This window comes from Caenorhabditis remanei, chromosome III (genome assembly GCF_010183535.1).
Source record: "Caenorhabditis remanei strain PX506 chromosome III, whole genome shotgun sequence".
In the NCBI taxonomy this organism is placed as follows: Eukaryota; Metazoa; Nematoda; class Chromadorea; order Rhabditida; family Rhabditidae; genus Caenorhabditis; species Caenorhabditis remanei.
In genome coordinates, this window is record NC_071330.1 from 10,064,932 (window position 1) to 10,081,390 (window position 16,459).

Below are 16,459 nucleotides of genomic sequence, written 5' to 3' on the forward strand. Positions count from 1 at the left end.
CTTTCTATTTACTTCCTCAAAGTTTTTTTCATCTTCTGTCTCAATTCACTGTTCAAAGGGTATTTCTTTTCGTTTCGCAATGTTTTGAATTGCGATTTCAAGTATTCACATTACACATTTATATTTTATGAACTTTTATAAACAATACATTTGATTTCATGGTTGAAAATTAGGACTCGCGGATACATTATTGTACAAGAAAAATGATAAAAATGTAATTCTAAAGACATCGAGGGTATATTTTTGTAAGTCTTTAGATCTTGCTTTTCTGAAGTCCCAAATAGTTGTCAAACACGATCGCTCTGTCAGATTTCACTCTTTCGTTCGCAAACCATTCCCATCGAAGATCAATCAGTGGCTGTTCACAGCAATAACGATAAGCGACCTCAATATCGGATTGATTAGCAACTGTGGAATCGGAAGCATGATCGATGAGAAGTGCTCCGGAATAAATTCGGGCGATTGCAAAAGAGATGTGACGAGCTACAGTATCGATTCGAGTTTCTCCTTGAACTGCGGAATCGCTTGCTTTCACAAGAAGTTTTTGAAGTTCTTTCAGTGCGGATTCAATCGATTCCTTCGATTTTTGGAGTTTTGGCTCTTCTGCAACACAGAAATTATTTTTTCTAAGTCTCTCAGGTTAAATATTTCACTTACCTGACTTCGTATTGGAAAGAAGTTGGGAAACTCGTTTTCCAAATGCGAGAAGAATATTTTCTTTTCCAGAGAACACGCGAAGAACGTCAAGTGACAATACATTTGTTGTTCCTTCCCATATTGGAGTCACTTGAGCATCTCTAAGAATAGTTGGTAGTCCAGTATCTTCCATGTATCCTTGACCACCAAAACACTCTATTCCTTCGGAAACTAGAGGTACGGCTTGTTTTCCAGCATACAATTTGAGAACAGGAGTGATGAGACGAAGCATCATTGCATCAACATCACTACTCTTTCCAGCTTCCGATAATCCAAGAAGTCGAGCAGATTCAAAGAGAAGAAGCATTGATCCACGGGTTTCGACTTCCATTTTAGCAAGAGTTGTGGTGTGAAGAGGCCATTTAGACTGGAATTCTTGAATACTTTAACGTGCTAAATAACATATTTTACCTGTGTTTGTCCGAATACAACACGTTTTGTAGAGTAGTCTCTGGCCAGAGAAATTATTCTGGAAAAGGAACACTTGAAAAGAAACGAAAAAAGGGCTGAAAACCTTCTCATGTATCCAAGAGATGCAACAGCATTATGAATACGAGTAATATTTAGCATATTTGAAATTCCAGCAACTCCACGTCCTGGTTCTCCGATTCTCTCCGCAATAGCTCCATCGAGAAGAAGTTCCGCAGTCGGCAACTGCTTCGTTCCCAATTTATTTTTCAGACGAACCATTTGAATCCCATTCAAATTTCCATTGTCATCACGTATTCTAAGCAAGAATAACGACAATCCACGAGAACCTTCAACTGCATTCCCGTCTGAATCGACAATTCTTGCCAAAGTTAATGCAACGTCCGCGTCGATTGCACTGCTGAACCACTTGTATCCATTCAAACGATACTGAAAACATGAGTTGCATTCACTCAAAGGAAACCAAAATGGATTACTGTATCGTTTTCGATTTGAACTGCATAAGTATCACAACCCCCTGCAACATCACTTCCTCCTTTCTTTTCAGTCATCCATTGTCCACTTGTCCATGCGCTGGTTGGATCACGAGATCTCAGTCTATCGACAGCCTCTGTAGCGAGCTTGTGTTTCCCGTAGAGGTTTAGAGACTAAAATATTTTTGAAATGTTTTTAAATGCATAAGGGATACCAACCGTAAGAGTTTTGACTGCTCCATCCGTCATAGCCATTGGGCAAGATACAAGACCGGCAGATGGAGAGAAGAGGAAAAGCTTGGCTACTTGATGAATACGACGAACAAATGGATCCACATCATTCTCATATCCAATACTGATAACACCTTCTTCAGCACAAATGTGTTTTAATTTTTGCCATTCATTACAGACAACCAATTTGTCAATTCTTTTTCCCCATGCATCTTGATGTTCCAGTCTCGGTTGTTCTAATTCAGCTTGTCTACCCAAATGTTCAATTTCCGAAGTTATGCGATCTCCAAACTTGGTCAAATCAGCAGAAACTTTCACATATTGGGATTCAGGAAGCAGACGACGGAGAACGCGGTCAAGAATTGGGTCATCTCTGAAAATAAGAATAGATTTGGACAGAGACTAGAACTTGTCTGAAAAAAGAAAAAAACAGATCAAACTGTTTTAGTACCTGTATGGATTGTGTAAAGTGGGAGCCTCCTGACTGAATCCGCCTGTTTTGGCATGACTGTATTGTGTATGCCTTGAAGCGATAGTCGCATTTGTACTGGACGATGACGCCATTCTGAAAGGAAGGCAGACTTGAAAATGGTCCAAAAAGCAGATCTTTACCTAACTACGTGCTTGATTCGATGCATAACTGAACGTAGTGGGCGGGTATATTCTGATGGAAAAGAATATTAGTGTAGTCAATAAAAAGAACGTGAGAGAATCAAGAACGACTATCAGCAAAGAAGAGAGTGTGTCTGAGTCTCTAATAATATAGAACTATCTTATTTCTCCTCGCTGATATCACTACTGATTGCTGTCAGTTCTTACGTGTAGCCAGATTGTTGTTTAATTGGTCACAAGTAAAAATCGGTTTTTGAAATACTACAAGCACCAGGTTCTGTAATTATTTGAATTTGTAACAAAATACATTTTTTATAAACTAGATAAATACAGCGAAACGAACATTTAAACCCAAGTGTACAGAAATAAAGGCAAATTATGTGAGCATTTTGAGATTGACTGGGTGTGGGGAGACGGGTTTCAAATGGAAATGCGGGAATACTGGAGATATTTTGCACAGGATATAACAAACTGACGATATTTCAACATTGACTAGGTCTGTGAGAAGATGAAAGAAGCTCATATCACAGGTAAAAACAATTTAATCATTTGTATTCAACTCATTGTCGACTACAACAAGAATTCAGCTGCGTCTGTGCACGATCGATTAGTTTTATGGGACCGCCTGAACTTGATGTATTGGTTGCATCTGCACGGTATTGATGAACCCTGAAAAAGGAATGTGGTGAATGGTCTCATAAATATTACTGTTTCATTCGATTCTGTTCTCGATACTAATATAGAATTTTCAAGTGAAATTTTCACAGTGAAAATAATTGTTGATGGTGCACCAATAATTGTTGATGGTGCACCATATGGTGCTTACCTTTCATCTGTGATTTTCATATCGTTGGTTAGCCTCGTGGCAACTTGTTCAAACAACTGATCTACATTTGTAGCGTCGAGAGCTGATGTTTCAAGGAAATAGTCGAAATGATTGACCTGAAAAATGGCAAAAATGAAAAAATGGCAAAAATGGAAAAGCATACGTCGGAAAAGTCACTTCCAATGCGTTCGGGAACTTCTCTTTCATCTCCTTTGTCAACTTTGTTACCTATAAACAGTGAATACCAATCGGATCAAAATATGAAATAGTTATGGTGCGTCCAAAGTTGCTACAAAACAGCAAAAACGACAAATCTGCGGCGCCCAAAGTTGATTTGTAGATTTGCAGGTTTGCAGTTATGCGTTATTGCTCATCCTTAATTTTTCAACTGCGAAACCTGCAAAACCTACAAACCTACAAATCAACTTTGGACGCCGCAGATTTGTCGTTGTAGCAACTTTGGACACACCATTAGCCTGGCAACTTACCAACGAGAATTTTCAGCACACGTCGATTTGCATAACTTTCGATTTCACCAAGCCACTCTGGAAGGCAATCGAATGATGGTTGGCATGATACATCATATACTAAGACAATTGCATGTGCACTTCTAAAAAATAATATTTTTACCACTACTATTTAAGAAAGTATATGATTTACCTGTAATAACTCTGTGTTATGGACCGAAATCTTTCTTGACCAGCTGTATCCCAGATTTGGAGCTGAAAATCAGTAGTTTCTTATCAGTTGTCAGAAATTATCACTCACTTTTATTTTATCATTTCCTACTTTGACAGTTTTTATCATAAAATCAACGCCGATAGTTGCACTCTGACCTGGAGGAAAGATACCCTGGAAGTATTTCGTTCAGTTCGATTTCAGACAGTAGTGAATAGTTTTTACCTGTGTGAACTTTCTGACTAGACACGTTTTACCAACGCCAGCATTTCCGACAAGTACCACTTTGAACAGGTACTTGTAATCCTCCATCCAATGATGGCGAGCCTGGAAGCGGAAGTTTTTCTTTAGTTGTTCTTGTTATTTCACGTTTTGCGGTTCATTGTTGTTAGTAGAGAGAAACGAGGGGTGTAAGACGTGGCTGGGATTTCATTTTCTAGGCCAACTGGAGAAGAGTAAAAGTTTGAGCTGGACAAGCTAGTATAAAAGACTTGGCGCATGCGCGAAAAATTGGGCAATTCATATAATAATAATGATGAAAAATAGGGTCGACACACAGACACAGCAACAAAGGAATGTTTGCATAGCCAATTGCGACGCTCAGTTTTCTACGTCCAAAGGCAAATGTTCCCGTACGGGAATGCGCGGCCACCAGCAGCAGCAGTTCTTTCGGTGACCAGTCGGACGCCACGACCCTTCTCTATTTTCCTGTCCTTCATTACAATATTGATTGAGCGGATCGGATGAATGAATCGATGCCGGTGGAATAGATGATGACACACGTATTGCAACGGAGAAATTCAACAGCCGGAGATCGCCTCGCGATACCGACACGTGAAGAGAAGCAGAGAGAGCGTGTACGTATCTACGCGAATACCTGTTATATTCGAAGACTTTTTCAGTTTCTAGCAGTAAATTTCTATCGATATGTAACACAAAAATGTACTTTTCAAAGTTTTTGGTTATAGAAAATTCTTACAAATATTATGGAGATAAAATACTGGTTCTGAAAATTAATGCGAAATTGAGAGAAACAAAAACATTTTGATGTAACGAGTAGTCTTGACACGATTAAATCTTTCAAAACATGCTCCTTTAAACATACAGTACCCTTTCAATATTACAAGGCACTCCCGATTAGTGAAAAAGTATGACCTAATGTGGAAACAGCATGATTCACGTTATACAATTCAAATTTCCATGTTTTAAGTTTTAATTTATCATATGACCTTTCCTAATACTTGGCAAGACACGTTGAGGTTCGAAAAAACATAACATTTGTTTAAATCAAGTTATTTTCGGAACCAAAACTGGCAAGATGGCAGCAAGTGATTATATCATGGATGGTAAGTAAATGTACACTCACACTCATTCATTTCTGACGTTGGTCATAAATTTTTGTTGGTCTACAACCCTAAAAGTCCCATGGGCCCACTTGCCAGTTTCCACATGACTGACATCAAACCGACATGCGTTGTTTGAAAGCTGCCACGTTTCAATTTTACTCACCGGACGATGGTTCGAGTTGTACATCTTGAATTGGAGTAGATGAAAAGAAAAGTGACGCTTCCTCGAACTTGTTGTTTCCTCTTGGAAGAGACAGGAGTAAAAATTGATGAAAAATCAATGAACAAATTTAGTAAATTGAATGGAACGAAGGGACAATAACAAGAAAAAAAGTAGTTGAAATATAGTTGAGAGAGGAAAGGAGTCGACAGTTTTGTGAAAGGAAAAGTCACAATAGTGAGGCGATTGAATGAATAGTCTGTGCCGCTCCGAACGCATAAAAGCTCAGAAAAAGGGGAGAAACGAGAGATGGGGGTTGATTGTGATTTTATTCCAGTCGAAACGCAACGTCGAATTGAATATACACGACAGAAATTGATGCGAATTGAACAAATGAATGAGCAACTTCGAAAATTGAGCAAAGCGAATAAGAATAGCGAAGAGAAGTTAGAGAGACTTCTGAAAAGGTATTAGGATGGTTTAGTACGAGTGACGGAATAGATTCTAGGAAGGATTCGCTGGAATTGGACGTGGCAAGACTGACAGATGCTGCGATGAGAACTGAACCAGATGTTGGAAAAGAGCTGATGCATTCAATTGAAGAACCATTGGTACTGTAACTAAAAAATCGCTTACATCTTAAGTGTTTTATTTAGGAAGTTGATATGGTCTATGGAGAAGCATATCGGGAGAAAATGTGTCATCTGAAAGTTCTTTTGAATGAAATTATTGTGAGAACCAGTTTCAATGAAAAAGCAATGTGCAAAGAGATTGGACATCAGGAGGCTGAATTTGAGAATCGTTTGAGAGAGACTATCAGTACCCGAACTTCCTTGTCCCTGAAAACTGATGAAGCTCAGAAAAAATACGAAATGTTGGTAAGAGAGCAGGCCAATTTGTATGAAGATGTACAGGAAATGGAGGGAAATATTGAGAAGTTCGATGCTTCCAGATGGCTTCTCAATGTCGAAAAAAGAAGGTGAACAGTCTGAAACCACTACGATACAATGAAATAGTCTTTCAGAGTTTCTGACATTCTGGATCGTACAAAACGAGAACCAAAGACAGGAATTGACTGCCGTAAACCATATATTGTCTGTTCAGAAGCTTCTTCAATTGAAGATTTGATTTCATCAACTGCCAGTTTGACTCATGATCATTATGCTCCAGAGCATCATTTTAATCAAACCGTTCCAACTGTTAACTTCAAAGATGTTCCAAGTATTGATGGAAATTCTACAGAAATGAAAGTTCACAAGGAAGGATGTCCGAAAAATAAAAAGAATTCATTGCATCCAATTCCACACTCAAATTCATTGATTTCTGAAAAAGAAACTCCGATAAAACAATGCCGTGGAAAACAGCAAACAAAGCTCCCAATCAATGGTATCAACTTGATGGAACTTATTTCGAAAGCAATTCAAGAAGAGCTCTCTTCTCTTTGATTACTCAACAGTCTTTTCGTAATAAATTTGTGTTTAGACTACTGTAATCCAACAGTAATCTTTTTGTTCTATTTTGAGTATGAAACTAAAGTATCAAAACTGTTCACTCCGAAATTTGGTTTCACATTCAATTTAGAGCCCTTCTTTTTCGGGTTACTGTAGTTAAAAACTAGTCCCTAGACTACAATATAAAATTGAATTGATTGGACTATTTTATAAAATTTAAAGTATAAATCGAAAATACTCACGCAAGAAAGTTCTAGTTTTTCTCCTTTTTTTCATAGTTTCATTTTTTCAATTATTTCTTGCAACAGAAGTGAAGTCATGTTCATGAGTAAGTTGTGAAGTTGTAGACTTTCAGCTAAGAAATGTATTATTTCAGATGTTATTTTCAATATAGCATTTCTTTTATTATTCTCGATTCCAATGTTCAATTTATGTGCAACCAGAGCAAGCAATGAATATGTAAAGAAAGAGTAGGTGTCCAGACTGGGAGTCCACTTCAGAAAATATTATAAATTTTCTCAGATCAAAAGATAAATCGGAAAAAAGTGTTCCTCGAAAGTGTTCACCAGCCAAAAGTAGTAGAGTGAAACCATTGGAAGCTGAAGAACTTTTTCCTGTGGTAGAGGGATCAGAGAAGACTCCAGATGTGAGAGAAATGATAAAAGAAAGATCAGAAAGAAGGCAACAAAATGAGAATAGAAATAAGAAAGTGAAGGGATATGTTGTGGGAAATGATAGAAGTGTCAGAAGTTGGTTGCATACATTATTCTTTTAATTTATTTTCTTAGGATTGGAAAACAACAGAAAATATGATTCGAAGACAACTGCAAGATGTAAAAGATCAGATGATCAGTTGAATCGTTCTGTAAAATCTAAGAAAATGTCAGCAAAATCTTCGAAAAAATCAAAAAAATCGAAGAAAGAAATGACAAAAAGTAAGAAATCGGATCGTTCGAAGAGTTCCAAGAAAGAGAAAATGGAGAAATCAGATAGAAAATTGGAGAAGAAAAAGTCATCGATCCGGGAAAAAGTTGAAGAGTGAGATTTCTCTCGAAAAACTTTTAAATTCAATAATATTTTAGACCAAAATCCCAAAAAGAAGAAGAAGAAGAATTTGCGAATGAAGAGAAACCGAAACCGTTTCAAAAAATCAAAAGACCGTGGAAAAATTTATTCAAATTGAAGAGAAAAAGAGCAAGAAAAGATGTTCACGTGTCTGAAAGAAATGGAACATGGGCGTGACTCCATGTGGAATATTTTGTGGTTTTTTGAAAAAAAAACGAGAATAAAGAATCATTTTCTGTTTTAAGTCGATTTGTATTTAAAAATGAGGTCAATAAATAAAATTGAAATGTTTCTGAATGGAACAATCAAAGCTCCGGTGAGTATATTGGTTATCTAGACTAGAAAATGTCACGAAATCCAAATTATTCTTAGTGTCATCTCTTCGCAATGGGTCATGATATCCACGCGACTACCGTATTCTTTCGTCGTGTTTCTGTTCGAATGGGGTTGTTAACTGGAACTGTCATTTGTCTTGTTTTCTATATATGTACCGTTTTTCGCTACTCTCATATCCGATATTTTCGAAAAATTCCAGACCTTCGTCGTCTATTAACCAATGAAAAATTGGTTCATCAAGCTGAACTCTTTCGTCACAATTGGTGTTTAGAGGTTGAAGATAAAGAAGAAAGATTGGATATTCTTGAGGTTATTATTTCCCATTTTGATATTTTTGATCTGAAAATTCTCTGTTTTCCAGAGAAACCGTCTATTCGATACATCCCTTCTAGATAGCAACATCGATGAACCCGGGACAATTCGAGCTGTTTCTCAGAATACAACAAGATCGGAAGATGCTGAAGGAGAAACTGGTTAGTGTTCCCATTTCTTTCTACTTGATTCTTGAAGAAAACGTGAATTCAGAAGAGCTTCTTGGTCTCCTTCCACGTGACAAGCTGGCTTCTTTTCCGTATCCAGTGAAAATGAAATTTCAGCTTTATTTGTATGAGAAGAAGCAAGAACTCATTGAAAGAACCTACTTTATTTCAGATTGCTCATCTTTATATTTCCAGTCATTTGGCTCATTCTTCTCTTTGAATTGACACTTCACACAACTGGTCATAATACACGTCATCTTTTCAGTGAAGATAATTTCGGATTCGCTTGGATGTATGAAGTTCTGCGAGCTCACAGGGAACTAATGAATGTCAAAGGTAAAATAATGATATCATTTTGACATAATTCATTCATGTATTCCAGAAGAACGTCATAAATGTATGGGTACCATGAAAGAGTTGAAATCTGGTTTGAGTAGCAGTGTGATGACAATTATGAAAGTATTTGTTTGGGAGAGATCTCTCGGTTCTAGTATCATTCCTATTGTTATTTCCATTATTTCACTCGGTATTCTCCTGGATCTCGCTCTTCAAGGACTATTTTCATGTCGACTCAATCATCGGGAGGTCAATAATGATGGAAGTAAGTTTCAGATTTTTCATCCATAATACTGTTTCACTTCAGAAAGGTACATCTTCTTCTACAATGTTGCAATTAAATTCTTCATTTCGTTCTTCGTCTTTTCTATATTTCTGGCGATTACTCTGATGACCGAACAATATTTCTTCAAACCTGATAGACGAGACTATTGATTTTTTTCTGAAAAAGAATGGTTCTAAACCTTTATAATGAATAAAGTTTCAAGGTAGTTTGTTGATTTTCGTTAAATTCTTCATCATCTAAGACTTTAGTTATTTGCCGAAACTGTAAGAAGGTGGGCCGATAAAATCGACGAGCCATTTTCTAAATACTGAATACTTCGCGTTTAATAAAATCTCTTCATCCAAGCGGGCCATTCAAATATTTATTTAACATTAGAAGAATTGAGAATAACTGTTGAAAATTAGCATGTTACAGGCATAATTTCGAAAAAAAAGTTTGAAAAGGAAAGTAAATTATGGCCTCGCAGTTATGAAATGTTGGTCTTGTTATTGGATGATTAAATCATCACGGCTTCTGTTGGAGACGACGTGCCGATCGTCGAGTTGGAGTCTGAAATAAATCCTAATAAGGAAAGCGCAGTTGAACTTCGAACGTACTACTGGTTCATGCTCCTCGACAACCTCTTCAAGAGTTGGTGCTACAGATGCTGCTTTTCTTCCTCGTTTCGGAGTTGTAGGCACTGAACGGGACGTGGTAGCAGAAGACGAAACACTGTTGGTACGTGAGCGACCTCGTTTTGGTGTATCTGTTGGTTTATCTTGCTCATCTCCCGTACTTTCAGGTATCACTTTCAATAGTGGTGTTCGTGCACAACCACGCGTTTTTTTGACAACATCTTCACGTGGAGTATCATCTGGTGTTGGGTTTCGACGTTTCTGAAATACTTACTTTTAGAAAACAAAGCCAGCCGTGTTGAGCATACCGTCGATCCTCTATTAGTCGCAACCGGATCTTCCGATTCTGACATTGTCGCTGATCTTCCGCGTCGTGGAGTTGATGGTGCAGACACGGACACTCGTGTCGTCTTTTTGGAGGATACAGCAGCTGGAGTATTTTTTGGCACAACAGATGCAGCACGGATTTTGGGGTTTGCAACTGACGATTCGTCTTTCCTGGTTGGTGATACTTGTTTGTCCACTTCTTCCTTTCTCGATGGAGTTTGACAGCGTGAGTTGGCTCTGGATCGGGTGATACGTCCAGTAATGACTGGAGTAGACGACTCCACGTCGTCTTTGCTACTATCGACATTTAGTTCAGTTTGAGTAGATCTACTCGCAGATGAAGATCTTGTTCGAGGAGTTGGCACTGGTTTCTTTTCTTCCCTTTTCACTGCAATTCGATTCCGTTTCTCAGAACCAACGCGTGTTCTACTGGAGGAAGGAAGCTGATTGTCCACGATCTCATCGGGTGTGGAAGATTGTTGAACGGCAACACCTCGTGTTTTACGAGCCACCACAACGACAATTTCGTCTTCATGTCTCTCATCTTCCTGGACTTCTACTGTCTTCTCAACTCGCACACCGCGTGTTTTTCTAGATAACGGACGCTCATTATCGTCGATTCCAAACGGTTTCGAGATTTTTTGACCATCTTCTTTTTTGGAATGGATTCCTCGTCGGTTTTCTTGGAATCCCGTGTTTCCGAAGTCGTCTTGACTGACGCAGCAAATGGCTTTCGTACTTTTTTCTTTTCCGCCTCATTTTCGTTTTCCACAGGTGTCGCCGAACGAGAATTCGTTTCTTTTTTCCGAGAGCGTGTGTTAGCCTATAAAGATCATGCTGTTTCAGTTATTTTCAGTTGTGTATTGAACTCACAGATGGTGGCCTGTCCTCTTCTGTCATTGGCGTCTGTGATGGCGCTGCGGGTTTTACAGTATAAATGTATACAGGTTTATATGAAGCTTCCGCGCCACCAGTGTCACCGAGCGGTCCCGTTTCCTCTTCTTCCTGAGCTTCGAATGTTCGATCCAACGGAACATCTACAGCTGGATCGTTTTCTGCTTCTATTTGAATCTCAGCTTCATTGGTGACGTTTTTCAGCTTTTTAACCCGATATGATCCACAATCGTCCTCATTCTGGGCTTCGAAACTGCGATGAACTCCATCCCATAAATGTTCCTCGTACTCTTGTTCAACCACTTCAACTGTACCGTTTTGCAGAGGAACTTCAGGAATCTTCTCTGGATCATTAACTTCCGAAAGAGTTTGCAAATTTTCTGCTGCACTGATAGACTCGAATGTTTCCCCATTATTCAAACTCATTTGATTATCTTCGTCATCTTGAAGTTCAAAAGTCACATCTTGGTGTTCCTCCAACACTTCAAACTGAACTTCAGCTACTTTCTCCGTCTCTTGAGCTGCCGAATTACTTCTAGACTTTCTTACAATACGCGTCTCCTCTTCTTCAGCATCTTCCAAAATAGCAAAGTTGATCTTCTTTGGTGCGTTCTCCATTTCGTTCTCCTCTGCTACAATTGAATCGATACTTTCATTCGCTCCCTTTCTCACGCTGGCATCGAATCTGATTCGCCCACGGCTTGGTGACTGCACAGTCTTTGCCGTCTTCAAAATGCTATTTTGTTGTGGTACGAATGGCATCTTTTGAGTATCGGACGGTGATGTGTAATTCACTGTTTCAACCGGACGCTTGTAATAACGAGCTGGAGTGGCAATCATTCTATTCAGATTTTCTTCGTTTACACTTTCGAGTTTTTCCGTATCGATACCTTCTGGAACATCTTCTTCATCTTTTGTCTTCTGTTGGATACGTTTAGCAGTCTGAAAATTAAATACTGTTACTTATTATTGTCTTTTATTTTAGGAGATCATAAATAGAGTACTTACCGGTGGAACAAAAGAAATTGGGCTGGAATTAAACTCTCTTGCGTCCGATTTTCTTTTCTTAACACTGTTCTTATCGAACTTTGCAAACATTTGTGGCATAGCTTCTATCTCTTTCTGCGAATGTTTTTCAAACATTTCCTTCACAGATTTCTCAATTGATAATTCTTTCGAACTTTTTTGCACTGGTTCAATAGATGTTTTGTTGAGCATTGTTGGAAGGAAACTGTTGAGGAGATTATGAGATTGGACAGCTTCCGAAGACATAAGACGGTATTTTTGCTTCTCGAAAAGAAACACTTGATAGAGTTTCTCAGTTTCGGAATCGAAAATTGGCAACTTCCCTTTTTCTTTATCTTCCTCCAGTTTCAACCTCTGCTGAAAACGTTCCAAGTCTCTTGAATTAATTGTTGAAGCTAAATGCGCTTCTCCGCTCCATAACTGATCATAAGTGAGTTCCTCAATTTCCAGCGAGAACACGTGTTTCTTATTCCTATCGTCTGTCAGTGTTACGTTGGCCTTTCGTGTTAATGCTGTTTTCTCCTGATCCAAGACATATAAGATTTTTTCCAAGTCAACGTCAAGCATTTGATTTGTCATCACTTGAATAACTTCAACAGCTAACTTTACATCAGAAAGTTCAGACTTGTTCGGATTTGCGCGAAGCCAATCCAGAATGTATTGAATAACGACTTCTCTTTTGATTCTTTCCGATATCGAGATATTGAGAATGGATTCGAGGAGGTCTAACGGTGTTGGAGGATACCAGTCGTCATATGGTAAGTCATTCCAGAATTGTGCATCAGGAGAGATTCGGTGCATGTTGCGAACGGCAAGTTGAACTGGAAGCGCCGTTCTGAAACACAAGTAATAGTATCAAAAACAAAAAGACCAATACTCAATGGTTATGGATTGCTATTTGGATACAACTACTCTCCGGGTACCGAAACAGCAAATTTCTCATTTGGTACGACCGATACTGGTTTTCAAACCTAAAAAATGAGATAGGGATATTCCATTATGATAAAACCAGCCTGTCTCCCCCGCCTTCGGCGGTTGAGCCGGCTGGTCTCTCTTCATTCACGTGGTCATTGACTTTCGAATGTGCCCGCATGGCCGAGTGGTCTAATTAGATGAAAAATCTGAAAGCTTTAAAGCGGCGGTCGTTGTCCAAAGCACGCCAGTTCGGTTTTGCCCGCTGGCTCAGTTTATCTTCTCCTTCCAAAATCGTTGCGGACATCGCCTCAGACAACGCCCAATTGTCTTTTATATATAAGAATGATTGTGGTTCATGGACCTATTCACAAGGTAGCAAAAAAAGCGAAAAACTATTTTTTGCTAGTAGTAAAAAGTAGTTTTTTGCTTTTTTGCTACCTTGTGAATAGGTCGAGAATAGGTCCATCACATCGAATTGTTCGGAATCTTTTTTTTCTGATAACAAGTGATGTGGTGAAATAACTAGTAAGTTTCAAACTACGAACTTTTCTTATGTATATTATATTTAATGATGATTTCTGATGATGTCTTTAATTTTAAAGGAACCCAATGAGTCAATTTTCGAAAACTGTACCCAAAGAGAAATCGTACGTAATGCGTGCTGATTCCGTATTCAAAGACCCGGGTGGCGTTAAGCGCCTCGCATTTTTTTCAAAAAACTCGGAAATGCGACGAGAGAGAGTGTGTGTGAATTGGAGAGACGCAGACATACTCTCTCTCTCCAATTCACACACTCTCTCTCGTCGCATTTTCGAGCACTTTTAATTTTTACAGCGCCCAAAGCGCCTCCATCTCCACATCCCTGTTCAAAGAGCAAGCCATAAATCGACTCACTTGTTTTTTGACGCAGCACTTTTCCTGTCTTCGTGCATTCGACGCATAATAGTTTGATCGTGCCGACTTAATGGGACAATGAGAACATTGATGAATCGACTCATAAGTTTCGTATGATTGAACATACACTTCACAGATGAAGCAAGATTTTGAAGATAAGCTCTATTGCTGACGTATTTACAGCATCCCTTGAGGTATTCGTTAACGATTCGGAATAATTTGATTCCTTGGTAGATTGTATCTTCAGCCAACGGAGCTAATGCAGACGTACTCCCTTGAAACAACGCAACAGTTCTGTCGGAGATTATTCGTTTGTAATCCACAGCTTCAAAAAAAGCCCAATCGGCAATTTCTAACTTGATTTTGTCACTCAAGTCGTTCTGGCTGATTAAACCAGTGAACTCGTTGATCTTCCCGTAATACATCATTGCATTTAAAACAACACGTAGTTTCATCGGTAGTTTCTGATCATCATCTTTTATTTCGGCGACACTTGTGTTTGGAGATCCTGTTAAAATGTTCTTTCGAATGAGTCCAGCTGCAATAATGTTTGTGGCCATTGAATCTGGCGATCGAACGATCCATGATAGTTTTGATGCACATCTTTGAAGAATCTGAAAAAAGGAGTAAAACCATTTTTACTATTTAATGAGTGTCACTTTAGTGAATAATTCAAGAGCATCCTTAAAAAACATTAGAACTTTTTCAGTAATATTTTATTTTTCACTTACAGTTTCCTGAATATTCTGAATCTTCATCCAGTCGATGTGCGTATTGTGTACCACAAATACCCGATCATACGAAACGGAAGATGGATAAAAAAGCTGATCAGCATCTGAGATTTTACTTGTGAATCTTGATATGTCCATAGAATCTAAAGTAAGAATCCCGATGTCGCTCACTTGAATAGAATTTATATCCGATCTAATGCATGACATAAATGGGCTTTGTCTGAGACTCAGTCCATCCGTTGTTACTCTTCCAGGGACTCTTTTATAATACCATGCATCGATATCAAAAATAGCAGCTTCGACAATGTACATAGTTTCTTCTGGATTGATTACTTCAGGTTTTCGACGTTCGTAAGCCAGAAAGACGTTACTTCGATCGGATGTGCAACCAAATGATTGTGTCACATTGAGAACCGTGGAATCCATTGAGCTATCATTTCTTCGTCGTTGAACCACCCCATCCATGACACCTCTTTCGGTTACAATTGTTTTCACCGATAGCCACCGTTCTCCGTATGGTATTTTATGTTCGAGACATACATTGTATTGAGGTCGATCATACTTCTCATCATCACTCACTTCTTCTGATGATTTGAATGATCCACGCCACAATTGAATCATTATCGAATGACGAGGGTCGCGGTCAACCGCGGCAATAAAGTATTCGAACTTGTCCGGATCATCTTCAGGCTCTAATGGTGCAATCGCGTGAATCAGCCGCTCATGTCTCAACTCGATCAAATTCATCTGATTGGATGCGTTTAATGTGGCAGCCAAAATACCTCCCATAGAAAGTCCGACGAGGAGTGTTCGGCTACGTGGCATCAGAGCCAATGCGGAGACATAGACACCACTTGAAGTGTACTCACGAAATGTCCCGTCTTCATTGCTATACCGTAAATTATCGTTTTCCACATAGCATGCTGAAAGTTATGTTTTTGTTGTGAGATAGAATAATTATATTTATATGACTAGAAATTTGGTCATTTGGAACCAAAGCTTACCCAGTAAGTCGAGCAATGGCTTTTTAGGTGTATTTATTGCGGGAACTTCTTGTGATTCGTCTGTTTTTTGTAAACTTGATAAGAAACATTTTGTGCCTTTGCAACCAATTGCGATGACATGTGGCCACGAGAGCAATCGATGATATAATTGCAATGATCTTTTTTCCTTTCCTTCCGCCATATCAACGTTCGAGAATAGAGTTTTGATGACTGTAATTCTGTCAGGAACTTCTATCGAATGCGTGATCACCATCCTGGGCGAGTTCTCGGTGACCGCCAGCGCAACTACGAAGTTTTCCGATCCCCAAGTCTTCAACTTGTCTTCGATACCAACGATTATTCCGAATTGACCATCTAGAAATATAATATGAATTCAATTATTGCCTGCTTTTCTATTCGGTACCTGCTGTAGGAAAGTAATCGACAACTACCAAGTGGCAACTATCAGGGAATGTGAATATGTGAGTGATCCGTTCTAATTCAATATCGAATACTTGACAAGAGTTTTCCTTGAAGTTGATTATATATGGCAGCTGCCGACCGATTGAGTTTTTCAGCATAGTTTGTTTATCTCCGCGTAATGTATCATAGCTGAGGTAAGGTTTGAAAATGGATGAGGTTTCCATCCTGAAATAGTACGCGATTTTATT

The 16,459-nt window shown here is 38.7% G+C and overlaps 5 protein-coding genes across 5 annotated transcripts; 2 read left to right on the plus strand and 3 right to left on the minus strand.

The window, feature by feature from the left end:
- Positions 1 to 253: 253 nt before the first annotated feature.
- On the minus strand, positions 254 to 2,467 carry GCK72_010443 (uncharacterized protein; the record flags this gene model as incomplete). Its single annotated transcript, XM_053727869.1, has 8 exons — positions 254 to 603; positions 658 to 1,063; positions 1,108 to 1,165; positions 1,211 to 1,554; positions 1,602 to 1,772; positions 1,818 to 2,202; positions 2,281 to 2,394; positions 2,442 to 2,467. 8 exons carry the CDS (start codon positions 2,465 to 2,467, stop codon positions 254 to 256), a joined length of 1,854 nt encoding a protein of 617 aa, XP_053587446.1.
- Positions 2,468 to 3,001: 534 nt separating this feature from the next.
- On the minus strand, positions 3,002 to 4,257 carry GCK72_010444 (uncharacterized protein; the record flags this gene model as incomplete). The annotated part of the gene is made up of 7 exons (XM_003111026.2): positions 3,002 to 3,110; positions 3,268 to 3,383; positions 3,431 to 3,495; positions 3,756 to 3,877; positions 3,928 to 3,989; positions 4,036 to 4,119; positions 4,171 to 4,257. 7 exons carry the CDS (start codon positions 4,255 to 4,257, stop codon positions 3,002 to 3,004), a joined length of 645 nt encoding a protein of 214 aa, XP_003111074.1.
- Positions 4,258 to 5,760: 1,503 nt separating this feature from the next.
- Positions 5,761 to 6,896, plus strand: GCK72_010445 (uncharacterized protein; the record flags this gene model as incomplete). Its single annotated transcript, XM_053727870.1, has 4 exons — positions 5,761 to 5,897; positions 5,960 to 6,062; positions 6,108 to 6,430; positions 6,476 to 6,896. The coding sequence occupies 4 exons, from the start codon at positions 5,761 to 5,763 to the stop codon at positions 6,894 to 6,896; spliced, it is 984 nt and encodes a 327-aa protein (XP_053587447.1).
- Positions 6,897 to 7,322: 426 nt separating this feature from the next.
- On the plus strand, positions 7,323 to 9,553 carry GCK72_010446 (uncharacterized protein; the record flags this gene model as incomplete). The annotated part of the gene is made up of 8 exons (XM_053727871.1): positions 7,323 to 7,372; positions 7,425 to 7,651; positions 8,503 to 8,612; positions 8,665 to 8,776; positions 8,829 to 8,907; positions 8,955 to 9,118; positions 9,165 to 9,383; positions 9,426 to 9,553. 8 exons carry the CDS (start codon positions 7,323 to 7,325, stop codon positions 9,551 to 9,553), a joined length of 1,089 nt encoding a protein of 362 aa, XP_053587448.1.
- Positions 9,554 to 9,908: 355 nt separating this feature from the next.
- GCK72_010447 (uncharacterized protein) lies at positions 9,909 to 16,435 on the minus strand (the record flags this gene model as incomplete). Its single annotated transcript, XM_053727872.1, has 10 exons — positions 9,909 to 9,953; positions 10,001 to 10,279; positions 10,327 to 10,893; positions 10,950 to 11,168; positions 11,219 to 12,181; positions 12,248 to 13,100; positions 14,075 to 14,688; positions 14,806 to 15,728; positions 15,810 to 16,163; positions 16,213 to 16,435. 10 exons carry the CDS (start codon positions 16,433 to 16,435, stop codon positions 9,909 to 9,911), a joined length of 5,040 nt encoding a protein of 1,679 aa, XP_053587449.1.
- Positions 16,436 to 16,459: the final 24 nt, after the last annotated feature.